We start from the raw sequence: 16,332 nt of genomic DNA, 5'->3' as shown, positions 1-16,332 counted from the left end.
GAGACGATGCCACAGAAGACGACAGGGAGGATGAGGTATCAAACAACGACACACGAAGAAACACCGACGAAGTAACAGAGAGGACGGAATGGGTAGAAAAGATTAGACAATTGGATGGAGCCAGATACAGAGAGAACAAAGATCCCCTCCATGAAGGCCTACAACACCAAGAAATTAAGGGAGAAAACAAGTGAGGTCAATGAAATACTGGGCATAATACAGACCACCAGTATCACAGAAACAAATAACTTGACATATGCAGGAGCAAGATTAGTAGCAGAACTGATGGGAATTCGAAACACCAACACCACCAGCACAACAACCCAACAGCAACCAAAACAGCAACCTCCTTGGAAAGGAAAAGGCGCCTGGAAAAGCAAATCACGGTGATGAGATCTGACTTGAGTAAACTGAAAGAGATGGCAGAAAAAAGGCTAAGAAGCAAGAAAACAACGGAGGAACTCAACGAGAAATACAAAGTACAAGAGAGGGGATTAAACAACACAATAGAAGATGTAAACAGAGGCTTAAGGCCAAAGGCACATAAGATCCAACGGTACATGAACAGGAATAAGGGATACCAACAGAAACAAACTATTCGAACCAACCAGAAAAGACTATACAGCCAACGAAGAGGGAAGACAACCACCCAGAAATTCACGAAACGAAGCCGAAACCAAAAAAATAAGTAAGAGACTCTGGGAAAACATATGGAGCAATCCGATATCACACAACATGAACACCAATGCAAAACAAAGATTGTCAGAAGCAAGGAGAGAAAAGCATCCCGTATAAACCCAACCAAACCAATGCAAAACATGCTCCAAGGTCCAGGAAGAAGGAAACAGCGGGAGAATAAAACAAAGATCACAGACATCAGACAGACAGTCAGACACCAACTAAAGAAAATGCCAAACTGGAAAGCCCCAGGTCCCGTGAAGGTCCATGGATACTGGCTCAAAAACTTCAAGGCCCTACACCCACGAATAGCAGAACAACTCCAGCATTGTATCTCAAATCACCAAGCACCCAAATGGATGACCACAGGAAGAACATCCTTAGTACAAAAAGACAAGAGTAAGGGAAATATAGCCAGTAACTACAGGCCTATCACCTGCCTACCAATAATGTGGAAGTTACTAACAGGTATCATCAGTGAAAGGCTATACAACTACCTAGAGGAGACAAACACCATCCCCCACCAACAGAAAGGCTGCAGAAGGAAGTGTAGGGCACAAAAAGACCAGCTCCTGATAGACAAAATGGTAATGAAGAACAGTAGGAGAAGGAAAACCAACCTAAGCATGGCATGGATAGACTATAAGAAAGCCTTCGACATGATACCACACACATGGCTAATAGAATGCCTGAAATATATGGGGCAGTGGAAAATACCATCAGCTTCCTCAAAAATACAATGCGCAACTGGAATACAATACTTACAAGCTCTGGAATAAGACTAGCAGAGGTTAATATCAGGAGAGGGATCTTCCAGGGCGACTCACTGTCCCCACTTACTCTTCGTAGTAGCCATGATTCCCATGACAAAAAGTACTACAGAAGATGGATGCCGGGTACCAACTCAAGAAAAGAGGCAACAGAATCAACCATCTGATGTTCATGGACGACATCAAGCTGTATGGTAAGAGCATCAAGGAAATAGATACCCTAATCCAGACTGTAAGGATTGTATCTGGGGACATTAGGATGGAGTTTGGAATAGAAAAATGCGCCTTAGTCAACATACAAAAAGGCAAAGTAACGAGAACTGAAGGGATAAAGCTACCAGATGGGAGTAACATCAAACACATAGATGAGACAGGATACAAATACCTGGGAATAATGGAAGGAGGAGATATAAACACCAAGAGATGAAGGACACGATCAGGAAAGAATATATGCAGAGACTCAAGGCGATACTCAAGTCAAAACTCAACGCCGGAAATACGATAAAAGCCATAAACACATGGGCAGTGCCAGTAATCAGATACAGCGCAGGAATAGTGAATGGACGAAGGCAGAACTCCGCAGCATAGATCAGAAAACCAGGAAACATATGACAATACACAAAGCACTACACCCAAGAGCAAATACGGACAGACTATACATAACACGAAAGGAAGGAGGGAGAGGACTACTAAGTATAGAGGACTGCGTCAACATCGAAAACAGAGCACTGGGGCAATATCTGAAAACCAGTGAAGACGAGTGGCTAAAGAGTGCATGGGAAGAAGGACTAATAAAGCAGACGAAGACCCAGAAATATACAGAGACAGGAGAAAGACAGAAAGAACAGAGGACTGGCACAACAAACCAATGCACGGACAATACATGAGACAGACTAAAGAACTAGCCAGCGATGACAATTGGCAATGGCTACAGAGGGGAGAGCTAAAGAAGGAAACTGAAGGAATGATAACAGCGGCACAAGATCAGGCCCTAAGAACCAGATATGTTCAAGTACGATAGACGGAAATAACATCTCTCCCATATGTAGGAAGTGCAATACGAAAAGTGAAACCATAAACCACATAGCAAGTGAATGCCCGGCACTTGCACAGAACCAGTACAAAAAGAGGCATGATTCAGTAGCAAAAGCCCTCCACTGGAGCCTGTGCAAGAAACATCAGCTACCTTGCAGTAATAAGTGGTACGAGCACCAACCTGAAGGAGTGATAGAAAACGATCAGGCAAAGATCCTCTGGGACTATGGTATCAGAACGGATAGGGTGATACGTGCAAACAGACCAGACGTGACGTTGATTGACAAGGTCAAGAAGAAAGTATCACTCATTGATGTCGCAATACCATGGGACACCAGAGTTTGAAGAGAAAGAGAGGGAAAAAATTGGCGGATAAGATATCAAGATCTGAAAATAGAAATAAGAAGGATATGGGATATGCCAGTGGAAATCGTACCCATAATCATAGGAGCACTAGGCACGATCCCAAGATCCCTGAAAAGGAATCTAGAAAAACTAGAGGCTGAAGTAGCTCCAGGACTCATGCAAAAGAGTGTGATCCTAGAAACGGCACACATAGTAAGAAGAGTGATGGACTCCTAAGGAGGCAGGATGCAACCCGGAACCCCACACTATAAATACCACCCAGTCGAATTGGAGGACTGTGATAGAGCAATAAAATAATAATAAAATAATAATAATAATATAATAGTAAAATAATAATAATAATAATAATAATAATAAAAATAAGAATAATAATAATAATGATAATGATGATGATGATGATGATAATAATAATAATAATAATAATAATAATAATATTATAATTATTATTATTATTATTATTATTATTATTATTATTATTATTATTATTATTATTATTATTTGGTTGGGAAAAACTCTCTATCGCGAGAATACATATAAAATGTTCTAATGTTCAATAATAAGAAATGTTAAGTCCAAAACTGAAGATGAACCCAGGGTAGGGTTCGAAAGCTTTTTGTAAAGGGTTTTAAAATTATACACGAGATCTCAACATTTTTTATTATTGTGGACCCCTTAGATCATCATCATCATCATCATCATCATTATTAATTATTATTATTATTATTATGATTATTATTAGGTATTTAATTTTTTTAATTTTTTTATTTACTTTTTTTTTGGTCTATCACAGTCCTCCAATTCGACTGGGTGGTATTTTTAGAGTGTGAGGTTCCGAGTTGCATCGTGCCTTCTTAGGAGCCCATCACTTTTCTTACTATGTGCGCCGTTTCTAGGATCATACTCTTCTGCATGAGTCCTGGAGATATTTCAGCCTTTAGTTTATTATTATTTTATTATTATTATTATTATTATTATTATTATTATTATTATTATTATTATTATTATTATTATGACCAAACACAAAACTCTATCTCATTCATTATTTATAGAAACACTGAGTCTTTGTTTTGTTTTCTGTTTAACTGCCCCCTAAAGTAATTTACTTACCATAAACTGAGCAACGGAACGAACGAAAATAACTCTGTCCTGCTCAGTGTCGACGTCCGTTGGGAGATCAGCATTTGGGTCGAATCTCTTGACTAACCATTCGAGAATCTCCGCCACCAGAGGAAAATTTGGAGAGCGAAAATTCTCAACGGAGATGAGGCGTTTGAATCCCAACGCCCGAAGCATCTCCGCACAGTCTGAAAATATGAAAATGTCAGTATATAATTGCATTATTAGACCGGTATGTATGGTATAAATGAACATTAAATTGCAATATGCAAATAAAGACAAACTGAATCATCATTTTGGTTCAGAGGAACGTTGAGTGAGCACTATTTTTAGTTTTCTCGACATCACACTTTGATCGGCAAAAGGAGAGCTGTGACTACCAGCCTGCTGCCATAGTAGGTACATGAGAGAGAGAGAGAGAGAGAGAGAGAGAGAGAGAGAGAGAGAGAGAGAGAGAGAGAGAGAGAGAGAGAGAGAATGAACATAAAAAATACTGCGAAAGGTTAAACAACGAATCATTTAAATGTTGTTTATGGGTTTAATATTTCTCCACTTTTAAAATATCCTAAGCTCCTCTTTTATGAATCTGATGGGACACAAACGAAAAGGTGAGAAGCAATATCAACGCCATATTGTAGTAAATCAAATCCAGATACCGTGAAATGGGCACTACGGACTGTAAATGTAATTACATCACGATATTTGCAGAAAATGCTTTGATATTACATTCTTTAACAATTTCACGAGAAAATATTCTGTTCATGAATGGGAAGTCCTACTTTATAGCAAACAAGATCTTGTTTACTATGCAATGCTTCGGAGGCTCTTTGGTCTGAGTAACAATAATCCTAAGAGGGCAAATCTGCTCCAATAATTTTATCATTGCCGAGGCTGCACCCCGGTCCAAAACCCTATGACAATCCAGCAAATTTCTTCATCATATTCTTCTTCCTCAAGTATATTCACTGATATTTAAAAGAAACCGGAAACGACTGAGTATTATGGAAAATTTGTAAGTGAACGTTTGTTTACAATCCTTAGAAAAAAAGTAACTTATAAAGCTGACGCTCCTGCCATGTTTACTTTATCACTGCTGAATCAAGGAAAGAATTTGCGCATTTTGCAATTGAATGAATATCGCTCCTGGATATATCTGGTTAAAGGCTTTATAATTTTGAGAAAAGGAAGCTTATAAAAGACCCTGATCTTATTATTACAATATGCACAGTAACTGCAAACAGCCGAAAACGTTTTTATGTCAGGTGGCGAAGGCTGAATAAAATTCACGAAGATATTTTCGTTACATGTCCTATATAGACATTATAATTCTTAGCAAGAGATGACTATAGCACTACTTACTTCTTAATTCTCTGTACGACATCCTTCTGAAATATATAGTAAACAGACGAAGAACTCATAAACAGGTGCTTCGGAGCCACATGCAGAACTGTCAGCTGGTATTTGTGTACCACTTGTTGCCATGGCAACGAGAGCTGAACACAATTTCCAAATTTGTCATATTACTCTTATTTTTGCGACATAAATATATAATTCGATTTCATCTCTAAATTATATTATATTACGATTTAGACTTTTATTTACCATATATATTGAACATTATAAGAAAATATGCGTGTAGACATGATATTAAAAAAACGAAACCAGAGAAAATAAATGTATTGTCATTCATATGTAATCAGTTCGATTCCATTTTATATTTAAAACTTAACTTCCTCAAATATCACTCGAAGTTATAGTATATAATTTGGTACAATAGATAAAATGGGGGCGTTTGTTAAGTACTGTTGGAAGTCGTTGTGAGCAACACTCGAATTGTAGATTTTGGAAACTTATGATGATATGAGATTAAATAAGGATAATTAAGAATGTATTTTGCAAACAATAAGTTCTCAGATATAACATTTTTATTTTTCGAAGATTGTGAAACTAAACGGTGCAAGGTACACAACGCACGCTCCGGTATAGAAAGGAAAATCGCTACGTAGCTACCTACTTACTACAATATAGTAGCTAAGCAGAATTTAAAGTAACCGAGCTAAGCAGAATTTAAAGTAACCGATGTTAGGAGAGTAGGAGGTGAGAAATTGTCTATTCCTGTTGCAGAATATCAAAATAATTACTTTCATTGTCCTAAAAGTCTTTGCTAGACCCTAAGCAGGCCCGATAACCCGTTGAGCCCAAGCTAACCCTTAATGCAGGGTAAACTACAATGGGATTTCGATAGTTCCCTTTTTGTTCTTTGTGCCACATTTCCCATAAAATGTATACTATCTATGTTTTGTTACTTACCGAAATGATAAGTTAGTTTTCTTTCTCCAAAGACATGAACCATGACCTAGGTAGGCATTAGGCACAGTAAGCTTGACCTCTAGCTACCTACCTAGTAGTAGTAGCTATACTATGTGCTCGAAGAGTATAAGCTAGGTAGCTACTAATTGTGTTAATTAGCTAACATAAATGGGAGAGCGGGGACGATTGTTCCAGGGGTAAACCGGAAACTACCTAAGTGAATCGTACAAACAGTGACGGTCTAAAATACTAAAATTTCAGCTTAAGCTTTGGGAGAAATTAGGTTTCATGACTTGGATAATCAGTAGTATCAACGCTCCCCCACCCCCCCTCCCAGAGTAAAGAAGGCTCCTTGAAGATATGGTGATGGAGGTGGCAGTGATGCATCCTAACCAAAATTAGAGTAAAAAACCGCATGGTACAGGGGTGGACCATGTACAATCAATGTGTACAACCCCAAGAAAAGTACATTATAACGCAGCCTGACACCGGAGTAGAGGTCCTTAGCTCCGTTTCTCACCAACAAGAAGTCGCGTCTGATGCCCATCTCCGATGTACTCAAAAGATTATTTTTAGGCTAATTCACCTATCTTGGTGTAGGAGCCACATTAGCTGGGGTTACATGTGTAATAGCTACCTTACCTATAGGGTAAACGACCAAGCGGCGACATAGGCTAGTGTCCACTGATCCCTGAATGCGTCCACTTTCTAGAAGAAAGTATTTTAATTTGCTGCCATGAGCATCAGTCAAGAGTTGTGGCCCATCCTGGCAGCACACTGAGACCTCTTGAAGTAAGTGTTTTCTTGAAAATTATGAAATAATGGCATAATTCAAGCGCTTTTTCAGTAAGCGGCCCCATTCCGAGAGAGGTGGCCGTTATGTCGCTGCTCAGTAATTTACCCTAGTATTAGGAGTGGTATACTGGCAGTCCCCGGCTTACGACGGGTTTGGCTTACAATGCTTTTCAATTATATTCATCAGAAATTATTTCCAGGTTTACAACGCATGTTTCCAGGATTACGACGCCAATCTGACGGAAGAAATGTGACTCCAAAATTACAAAATAATCAATATTTGAAGGTTTTTTTTAATGAAAAATGCAATAAAAATGCAGTTTACATAATTTTTAATACAGCCAAGTCATTAAAAGTTAAGTTTTCCTAATTAGGATACTTGACAATTTTCCTGCTTCTACGATGATTTTTGGCTTACAACGCGTCTCAGGAACGGAACCTCCATCGTAAGCCAGGACTGCCTGTACATTGTTTACTTTTTTTGGTGGATATGTATATAACAAAAGGACTGGATAACTTGGTAAGTTTTGTTTTACAAAGTTGAAAGAATTGTGATGATAAAATATGGCAAAAGCCGTTTTTCTGTTAAGGTAGGGTAAATGACATAGTGGCCACCTCTCCCAGAATGCAGCCCTCCTTCCAGAAAAAGTACTTGAATTTGCTGCCAGGAGCATCAGTCAAGAGTTGTGGCCCATCCAGGCACCACACCCAAGATCTCTACATTCCTCTTGAAGGAAGTGTTTTCTCATAAATAATGAAACAATGGCATAATTCAAGTGCTTTTTCGGGAAGTGACCGCGTTCCGAGAGAGGTGATTAATATGTTGCTGCTCAGTCATTTACCTTAGTGAAAGATAATCATGTACAAACCTCTTGTGTTTGATCACACTAAGACTTACTCTAACCCAAAGAAATCTCTGGACTGTCATTTCTTAAGTGTGACAAAGAAAGAACGAATGAGAACATTTAGTATGTGGAATATGTTGCCACTTACTTACCGTGTTTATATATCTTAAAAAATACTAAATATTTTATATATAGTATATATTTTATAATTATGTTCCAGTGACCTCTGTATCATCTTTAGTTAAAACTGTTGTTAAATTGATCTTTTATGACTTTTGTGAAAAACCATAAGTGGTTGCCAGTGTGCATGGAGTTTGTTTGAAATAAGATGAGTGAGGAATAGGCAGGAGGAATTCATGTGTAGATGTTGCCTGAACAAGCACCCTCATTTTTCACTTTTGTAATAAACCAGAAAGTGAAGAAACTGATTCTCATTTTATAAACACCCATCACATTTCGTGTCAGTGTGATACAAAACAAGAGATGTGTACATGATTATCTTCCACTTCCTTTACAAAAAAAAAAAAAAAAAAACCTTATGCCATATTATGTGATCACAATTACTTCAAATTTGTAAGACAAAACTTATCATGTTATTCATTTCCCTAGTTATAAGCATATCTACAGACAAAAAAAGTGTAAACAATATGCCACTCCTAAAGTAGGTATTACACTTGTACCGCAGTCAGATGTCGCTTCTTCACTAAGGTATGTGACTTATCCTAAAATTATCTGTTAAGTAGATTATTCTGGGGCTGAATGTGCGTAGGTCATCCGAATATTAGACTTGTGATTGATGGGGTTTTGACAAAATAACCTGTATTATAGGTGTCAAAGCTTATTTGCACACAAGCATGGGAAGGGTTGAATTATTCTTGTTTAAAGAATTGAAAGATATTTTGGTTATAACTTATGTACTGCCTTTAGAAAGTTCCCTTGTAATTCTGAGTATTAAGCTTTGTTACAATTTTATCAAGAGTTACAGAAGATTGTATAGAATTATAGAATACTTTTTATAATACAATTTACATTTCCATGAAAATTGTGGACACTTTCAAAGACCTTACATATTTTTACAAAGGAGTCCAAAAAAATACCGTAATAGACTTGACGTTATGGAAACAAAAGAAATATCTCAATATATTCTTATTGAATGTCTTTTTAATGGCAATATTCTTGTGTATCACTTAGAAATAAGTGAGGCATGTGCGTGATGTACACAAAAGCATTTGACTTTAGTACACTTGATTTGCATATCAATGAAGTCTTGTAGCACAATTGTAGCGTCAGACCCATGAATCTTCAATGAAGCTGCGTAAAACTAGTCTTTGATGGGTTGCTACCGCACTAACAGCTAATGTTGGATACAGTGTGCTAACCCAATTTACTGCTTGTCCAAATTGATACAATTACTATTAGTAAATGTTATGTAATAGAATATGTGTACAGTAATTTGTAGCACATCTATACAGAAGACAAGAATAAAGGAAAGAAAAGTTTTTTCAAGGATTTATTCAAGTTCTTCTTCTGTGCTTTTAGGTAGGTATATAGTATTTTTGTACATGAACTTTCCTGTCAGATATATACTTAGCTATACGTCTCTGACGTCACGGCAGAATTCAAAACTCGCGGCACACGCGACAGGTAGGTCAGGTGATCTACCTTACCCGCCGCTGGGTGGCGGCTGTAAGAACCAATCTCCCTTTCCAGCCAGAATTTTTCTGTCGCCGGTGACGACTACACCTGTGGTTGTTACCTCCTGACAGCTTTATTCGATTCTCGTTGCCGTGGATTTATTTGGACTGACTTTCGGTGAAGTACCTGATCTTGTTGGCTTGGCATACGCATTTGTGGATTGTTTTTGGATATTGATTTGGATTTTTCTTTGATTTCGAGATGTCTGAGTTAGAGGTTAAGAAATCTTCTATGTTTAGGGTGTGCTCTATGGATGAATGCAAGGTGAGACTACCGAAAGCTACGGTAGATCCTCACACAGTTTGCTTTAGATGTAGAGGGAAAGAATGTTGTTTGGTTAACCCGTGTAATGAGTGTGAGAAGTTGGATGAGGGTGAATGGAAGGCTCTTTCTTCCTACTTGAGGAAGTTAGAGAAGGACAGGGTGAGAAAGGCTTCGTCTAGGAGTTCTAGTAAGTCTCGTATTAGCGAGGTAGTAAGAAAAATCCTGTTGTAGCATTAGAACCTTCTCCAGTTTCAGCTCCTGCGCCCTGCATCAAACCTAAGGATACGACTACGGAAGTGGCAACCATGAGAGCCACGATCCTTAGCATGGAAAAGAAGATTCGTTCGTTGCAAGGTAAGAGTAGTGAAGGTGAATTGTGCAGTGACCCCAGTGCAGTGGAGGGTGCGTCTGATCGGCTCCTTAACCCCTTCAGCACTGGGACGTACACATGTACGTCTTTTACGGTACAGTAATAAAAGACCGGGACGTACGCGTGTACGTCTTTCATCCCTCCTCGAAAAGCAAAGCGTTTTCTTTAGCTTGGATGGTTTCCAGACACAGTATTGTGTACAAGAGAGGTGCTGAAGCTCCACCCACAATTCAATTCTAACCAATGAGCGTCCGATGGACTCGTGACGTCATTTTCAATATGGGATATTAGGAGGGGTACTGGCCAATAAAACATATACCAGTGCGCCTCAGGCTATTATCTGAGAAGGATGATTACGATTTTGTCCGTAAACCATGTAGATTTGAATTCCAAATCTTTTTCCCCTTTTGATTGCAGTTATTTTATGTTTTTTTTTTTTTTCAGTATCATGTCAGATGATAGTGTTCAGAGTCAGGGTCTGAGTACCTGCCAAATCTATCAGATGATGATTATAGTGATAATTTTTAGAGGTTGACAGTGACAACGAGTGTTTGGAAGACATTGAACCTCTTGTCGATGAAGGCTGGCAGTTCATAACTGATCCATCTTGTGACTTGCGCCCAGACCCACCCCCCCCTGATTCACGGAGGGTGGCAATGGGATTCCTGCTTATACACCAGATTTCATCTGCTTACGTGATGCATTTTTTTTCCTTTTTTGTGGTGATGTAATTGACAAATTGTGTGAATGGATGAATGCTCGGGTGGCAGAGTAGTACTTTCATTCAACAGGAAAGCGTAGGTGAAAGGACTTCTATGGAGGCCTGTTACTTGTGATGAGATGTGTTTTTTATAGCTTGCAGATGATAATGGGGGTGAATAAACTGCCCCATATGTATATACGTATTGGTCACGAGATGCTGTTGCTTTTTTTATCATTATTATTATTATTATTACTATTATTACTGTTTTATTATTATTATTATTATTATTACCAGCTGCCTAAACATTCATTGATGTATATGCTGTTTCTGTATGAAACCTAGGAATAACTGTTTCAGTAAGAAACTAGTACTGCTATTACCACTACTACTATTTTACTACTACTTTACTACTTTTTCTGCTACTTTATTTCTATTACTTTACTGCTATTTCTACTACTTTATAACAGTTCCTACTTCTGCAATTACTTTTTCTACTAAAAATTCCTATTTTTTCCGATATTCTTACATTTTTTGTAATTTTTTGACAATGGGGTAAAAAATATTCATTGATATCCATACCACACAATGTTTTCACATAAGAATATGAAGGAAAAAATATGAATAACAAAATAAATGTTCCGATACGTAATACAAAACCCTCGGTCCTTTAACAATAGGAAGGTAACTAGCGGCAGCTGGGACGGTCGTAAGCTTCGAACAAGGGGGAGAACGGTAGTTAACTGCTTGTCCGATCGTGCGCGCAACGCGCCCGAGAGGTGAAGAATCACTTTTTGCTTTCGGCCGCGGGTGTGAAGGACGTGTTCGTCATCGCTCTCTGCCCGCTTCATCGTCGTATGCTTTGTTTATATTGTGTTTTCTACTATGGTTTGGTTTGACTTGAAAATGAAACTGTAAGTACACTGTTTTCATTTTCATTACTTAATTATGAATCAACATGGAGCTATCGCCGTAGAGACGGCGATTTCCGCTCTTTCATGAATTGAACCCTTGAATTATGTCTCGGTGCCGAGGGCGGGCGCACTCGCGCCGAGTCATGTATTTGGGCGAAAGTGTGTAATTAAAAGATGTAAGTACTCTTTTTCATTATATTTTTGCCCTGTGCGTTCGTTGCCGAGAGCTTGCTTGCGCTCGGCAAGAGCCTCTTATTTTGTATGAATAGAATGCAATGAAAGTGGATTCGCAATGCAGTTTTCTTTTCATTTTCATTTATTAATTGCATCAAATTTTAATTTTGGATCAATTTCGCTCTACCCGGGAATTAATCCTTACGATTTATTGCTGTGAAAGTGAAAATAGCAAGTGCAGTATTGTTCATTTTCATATATTATTTATGATAGCATCATATTATTATGGATCAAGTTTCCGCTCTTACCGGGAATTGATTTTTCCCTCTTTAAGTTCTATGAAGTGAATCGCCAAGTGCAGTATTCTGTTTCATTTTCATATACTTTTCACTGCTGTGCGGGGGTAGGGGAAGCGAAGGTCTGCCAGGAAGTCGTCGGAAAGCTCTCCCGCGACTCCCTTGGTATCCGATTCTTCGTCTTTCCTGCCCCCCCGCTCAGCTTTCCTCGTATTTTGTTTTTGGGTCTTCCTTCCGTTCGGGGTGGGGCATGTCTCCCCCCCCCCGTGCGTGAGGGAACCCCTCTTACTAATCTGTCTGTGCTACCGCAGGTGCTACAGCCGTGGGAGACGACCTTGGACAGGTATGGACCACTGCGGCTGCAGGGCGTGCCTAGCATCCACGATCCGCTGCAGAGTCTAGCGAGGTCTGGGGCGGTGACCTTGGAGTGGTCTCCACTACAACCTTCACGGCCCGCTTATGCTGCTTCCCCCCGCTGGTCTACACTCCCCATGCTGTCGGTGACGCCGTCTGCCGCTTCTAGGGCCGGTCGCCGCCGTACCGAGGAGGGGTATGCCGCCGCCGCCTGTGTTTTCTTCGTGTTGCCTGCCCCAGACTTCCGCTGTTCCAGCAGCTCGCCCCTGGACCGGCCGCCAGTACCACGCTGGCTGCCGATGATTCTACGAGGCGATGGCTGGGCCTGCCGTAGCCTGTCGCTGATGTGGTTCCCGTCTACTGGCTTGGCTGTCCCTTCTGTGTTTACCGCTGCCGCTGTTCCTGCCGCTCCTGAGCTGGTTGCTGTTCCTGTCGCTCCTGGTTCCTGCGCCTGTCCATGTCTGGTCCTGCCCATGGTGTGTCTTCCCAGTCCCAGGTCCTTCCGGACAGGTGCAGTCGGGCCGTGTTGCTTCGGCAATAGGCCCGACTCCGGCCTGGATGGAGGACCTGACGACTGTCCTGCGTGAGCTGACGAAGAAGAGGAAGGTGTCATCTTCGTCTTCGTCGGTTGCTTGCTGCCAATCTTCCCCTTCGACTTCTAAGGCCATAAGCCGAAGAAGAAGAAGGCTGCCTCCCCCCCCTAAGAAGTCCTTCCTTCGGGAACTTCTAAGGCCCGTCCCACCTCGGTGGGACGGGGTCCTTCTGCTGGTCCTCCTGCTCCTTCGGGAGCGGGACCAGAGGATATCGGTTAGCTCTGGTACTTCCTCGCCTGGTGCTAGCGGCGATGCCGCTACGCCAGGTTCCGGCTCGGTCTCTCGTTCGCGGGAGATCCCGAGTGTACGCTCTCCCTCGGGAGACCGTTCAGCCAAAGTTTCGGCGCCAGAGTTCGCTCGGCGCCAAGACCACGGCACGGAGCAGAAGGCTGGCGAGAACCGCTCAGGTGACTCTCGCCAGGCCAGCGGCCGCTCTCAGCAGCGACCAGCTGGTAACCAGGGTTTTGTTATTCCCCCCTAAGAAGACTCCTTCGGGAACTTCGAAGGGCTCGTCACATTCCGGTGTGACGGTGGGGGGGTTCTTCTGCTGGTCCTCCTGTTCCTTCGGGAACGGGGCCCGTCTCCCCTTCTGAGAAGAAGAAGAGACGGGGACCAAGGGTGTGCTGGCTACCGCTGGTACACCCTCGCCTGGTCTTGGCAGCTCTGCTGCTAAGCCAGGTACCGGCTCGGTTTCTCGTCCGCGAGAAGTTCCGAGTGTACGATCTCCTTCGGGTGACCGTGCAGCCAAAGTTAAGACGCCTGAGTTCGCTCAGCGTCATGACCGAGGCACGGACGCAGAAGACTGTCGAGAGCCGCTCAGGTGACTCTCGCCAGGCCAGCGGCCGCTCTCGCAGCGACCAGCCGGTACCTCGGGTGGACGTGACGGTCTCTGACCGGCCACGGCCGGGCTTGAGGCTGGGAAGAGGTCCCCCAGGTCCCCTCGACCGACGGTACCAGCCTCGGCTGGTACCAGCGGTTTGACGTGCCGCGAGGACGCTCACCGGTCTCACGGCGAAAGCGAGCTCTGCAGGTCACCTGACCGCCGCTCCCACAGGGACTGGGCGGATACGGTGACCAGCAGCAGCTCGTCTGACGCACGGGACCGGGGTCGACGTGCTCAGTCGAGCCGCTCGCCACAGGTGAGCGGCACGGCCAGGCCTGCAGATCGATCCCCACCGCGGGTTGGTGATCGGCTGCAGCCCCCCACGTAACGCTGGTCCTGCCAGCGAGCGGGGGGGGAGCGTCAGGCTGTCTCTCCACTACCCTCAACTTCCTCGGGCTACACCGGGAAGAGCGAGGTAGCTAGGAGTGATCGTGAGAGGTGCGCCGCTCACGATCCCGTCACGACGCCGCACGTGCCACGTATGGTCTTAGGACTAACCAGGACGTACGCGCAAGTGATTGGAGGTGACCGTCAGGGGGAGGGGGAGAGGGGGTAGCGTCAGTTCTTGTCTCTCCGATACCTTCAACTTCCTCGGCATACGCCAGGAAGAGCGAGGTATATAGGAGTGATCGTGAGAGATGCGCCGCTCACGATCCCGTCACGACGCCGCACGTGCCAGGTTGGTCTTAGGACCAACCAGGACGTACGCGCAAGTGATTGGAGGCAACCGTCAGGGATCTGTTTGCTGGTCCCTCTTCTGAAGGAGGAGGGTCCTGGGAGCTGCTCTTGTTGGAGGGACTGGACGGTCCTACTCCTCAAGACGCTGTAACTTCCGAGATTCAGAGTTACTTTACCCAGGTTATTGCACCCTGATTCGTCCAAGCACACAACGACCGGGGTAAGGATCGCCGCTCCACCAGCAGAGCCCATGTGCTCTGCTCGATCGTTTTGGGGCCCGAGAGGGAACCCAAACCGACGGTGGGTATGCCGCGATCGCAGCTTGCCGATTCTGTCTTGAACCAGAGTCTCTCGTCTCCGGACAAGAAGGCTCTCTCAGTTCTGGCCGGTCGATCAAGCTACTTCCACCTCCTCTACTGCGACAGCGGCGTTTCTACGTGTCTTCGGACACCGTATTTAAATACTCCTTCGGTCCTCCTGAAGAGGTTTCGACCTCGACGAGGACTGGAATGAGTCGGAGGACGGTATCGGCTCTCTCCTGTCAGGTGTCGATCAGCCCCACCCAGACGACGTTCACAGTGGCGGCAGACCCTTACCTACAGTGAGAGTTCGTAACCCTCCTCGGGGAAAACGTTTTCTCCTGACGATACGTTTTCCCAGACTCTGAGAGGCCATCGCCGCAAGGCGATGGCTGCTCCTACTCTTCTCCAACTGCTAGTTCCACTGGGAAGGCGAGCGAGTATCCAATTCCTCCCCCATTCCCTCTCTCCTTACGGCTACGAAAGGGAAAGGGGAAGGATCCTACAGAGATTTGTTTCTCTGTAGGATCCCACGTTTGTGGGGACTGCGCTACCAGGGGGGAGGGCCTTCGGGTCCTACCTGACGTAAGCCCCGGTCGTTGAGGAGGGATCCTGCCCCATTCTCGATTTCTAACGGGAATCGAGAGGACCACCAGCCGATATCGTTTAACGAATTCGGTGGGGGTTTCGCAGACTGCTTAGAATTCTACGGAATTTCTAGCGGCATTCAGAGTGTTAGAGTTTCGTTACGATCTCCAAGACCAAAACTTAGGCGAGACCACCCCCGGTCCAAACAGTGAGCGGACGGACGAGAATTCCCCGATATGTTACACGATAATCGGGAACCTCGCCTATGCTCGAATTCCTGGAATTTCTAGCATTAGGAAGAAGACTGCTGCTGAAAGAAGACTTCTCACAGTAGGCGACCACCTGGAATAGAGAAGAACGGACGGGGGGAATATCCAGTTTGGCTGGAACTATCGTCTTTAGTATTCTGTTCACCATTGACAAAGCTTTTCCTTCGAGGAAGACTTCTCCTTCACTCTCTTTAATAGAGAACGAAGGTGGTCGATCTCCAATCCTTATTTTGTTTTCTTGAAGGAAAGAATTTAGGATGGAGATCGTTGTTCAGAATCCTACAAATATACTACGTATATTAACCTCGCGACATGATTTCTGCTAAGCAGTTGAATGGTC

The 16,332-nt window shown here is 43.2% G+C and overlaps 2 protein-coding genes across 5 annotated transcripts in view; one reads left to right on the top strand and one right to left on the bottom strand.

Moving 5' to 3' along the window:
* The window catches only part of LOC135206540 (clusterin-associated protein 1-like), a 23,035-nt gene extending 17,606 nt beyond the window's left edge, over positions 1 to 5,429 (bottom strand). For both annotated transcript variants that reach the window (XM_064237893.1, XM_064237894.1), the window contains exons 1-2: positions 5,325 to 5,429; positions 3,957 to 4,153 (exon numbers count right to left, since the gene is read on the bottom strand). In XM_064237893.1, the coding sequence (XP_064093963.1) occupies positions 3,957 to 4,153; positions 5,325 to 5,346 (219 nt within the window). In that variant the 5' untranslated portion in view covers positions 5,347 to 5,429. The remainder of the gene's footprint in view (positions 1 to 3,956; positions 4,154 to 5,324) is intronic.
* A 496-nt stretch (positions 5,430 to 5,925) lies between these two features.
* LOC135206955 (ankyrin repeat domain-containing protein 40-like) overlaps positions 5,926 to 16,332 on the top strand; it is a 51,336-nt gene continuing 40,929 nt past the window's right edge. For 2 of the 3 annotated variants that reach the window (XM_064238507.1, XM_064238504.1), the window contains exon 1: positions 5,926 to 6,062. The gene's annotated coding sequence lies outside the window, so the exon portion shown is untranslated. Of the gene's footprint in view, positions 6,063 to 6,914; positions 7,068 to 16,332 lie in introns of those variants that run through there. The other variant, XM_064238505.1, reaches the window with a different exon arrangement.

The sequence above is a fragment of the Macrobrachium nipponense genome, chromosome 31 (assembly GCF_015104395.2).
Source record: "Macrobrachium nipponense isolate FS-2020 chromosome 31, ASM1510439v2, whole genome shotgun sequence".
Lineage (NCBI taxonomy): Eukaryota > Metazoa > Arthropoda > Malacostraca > Decapoda > Palaemonidae > Macrobrachium > Macrobrachium nipponense.
Note: the sequence above shows the minus strand (reverse complement) of the source record. Positions and strands in the feature narration are given on the sequence as shown.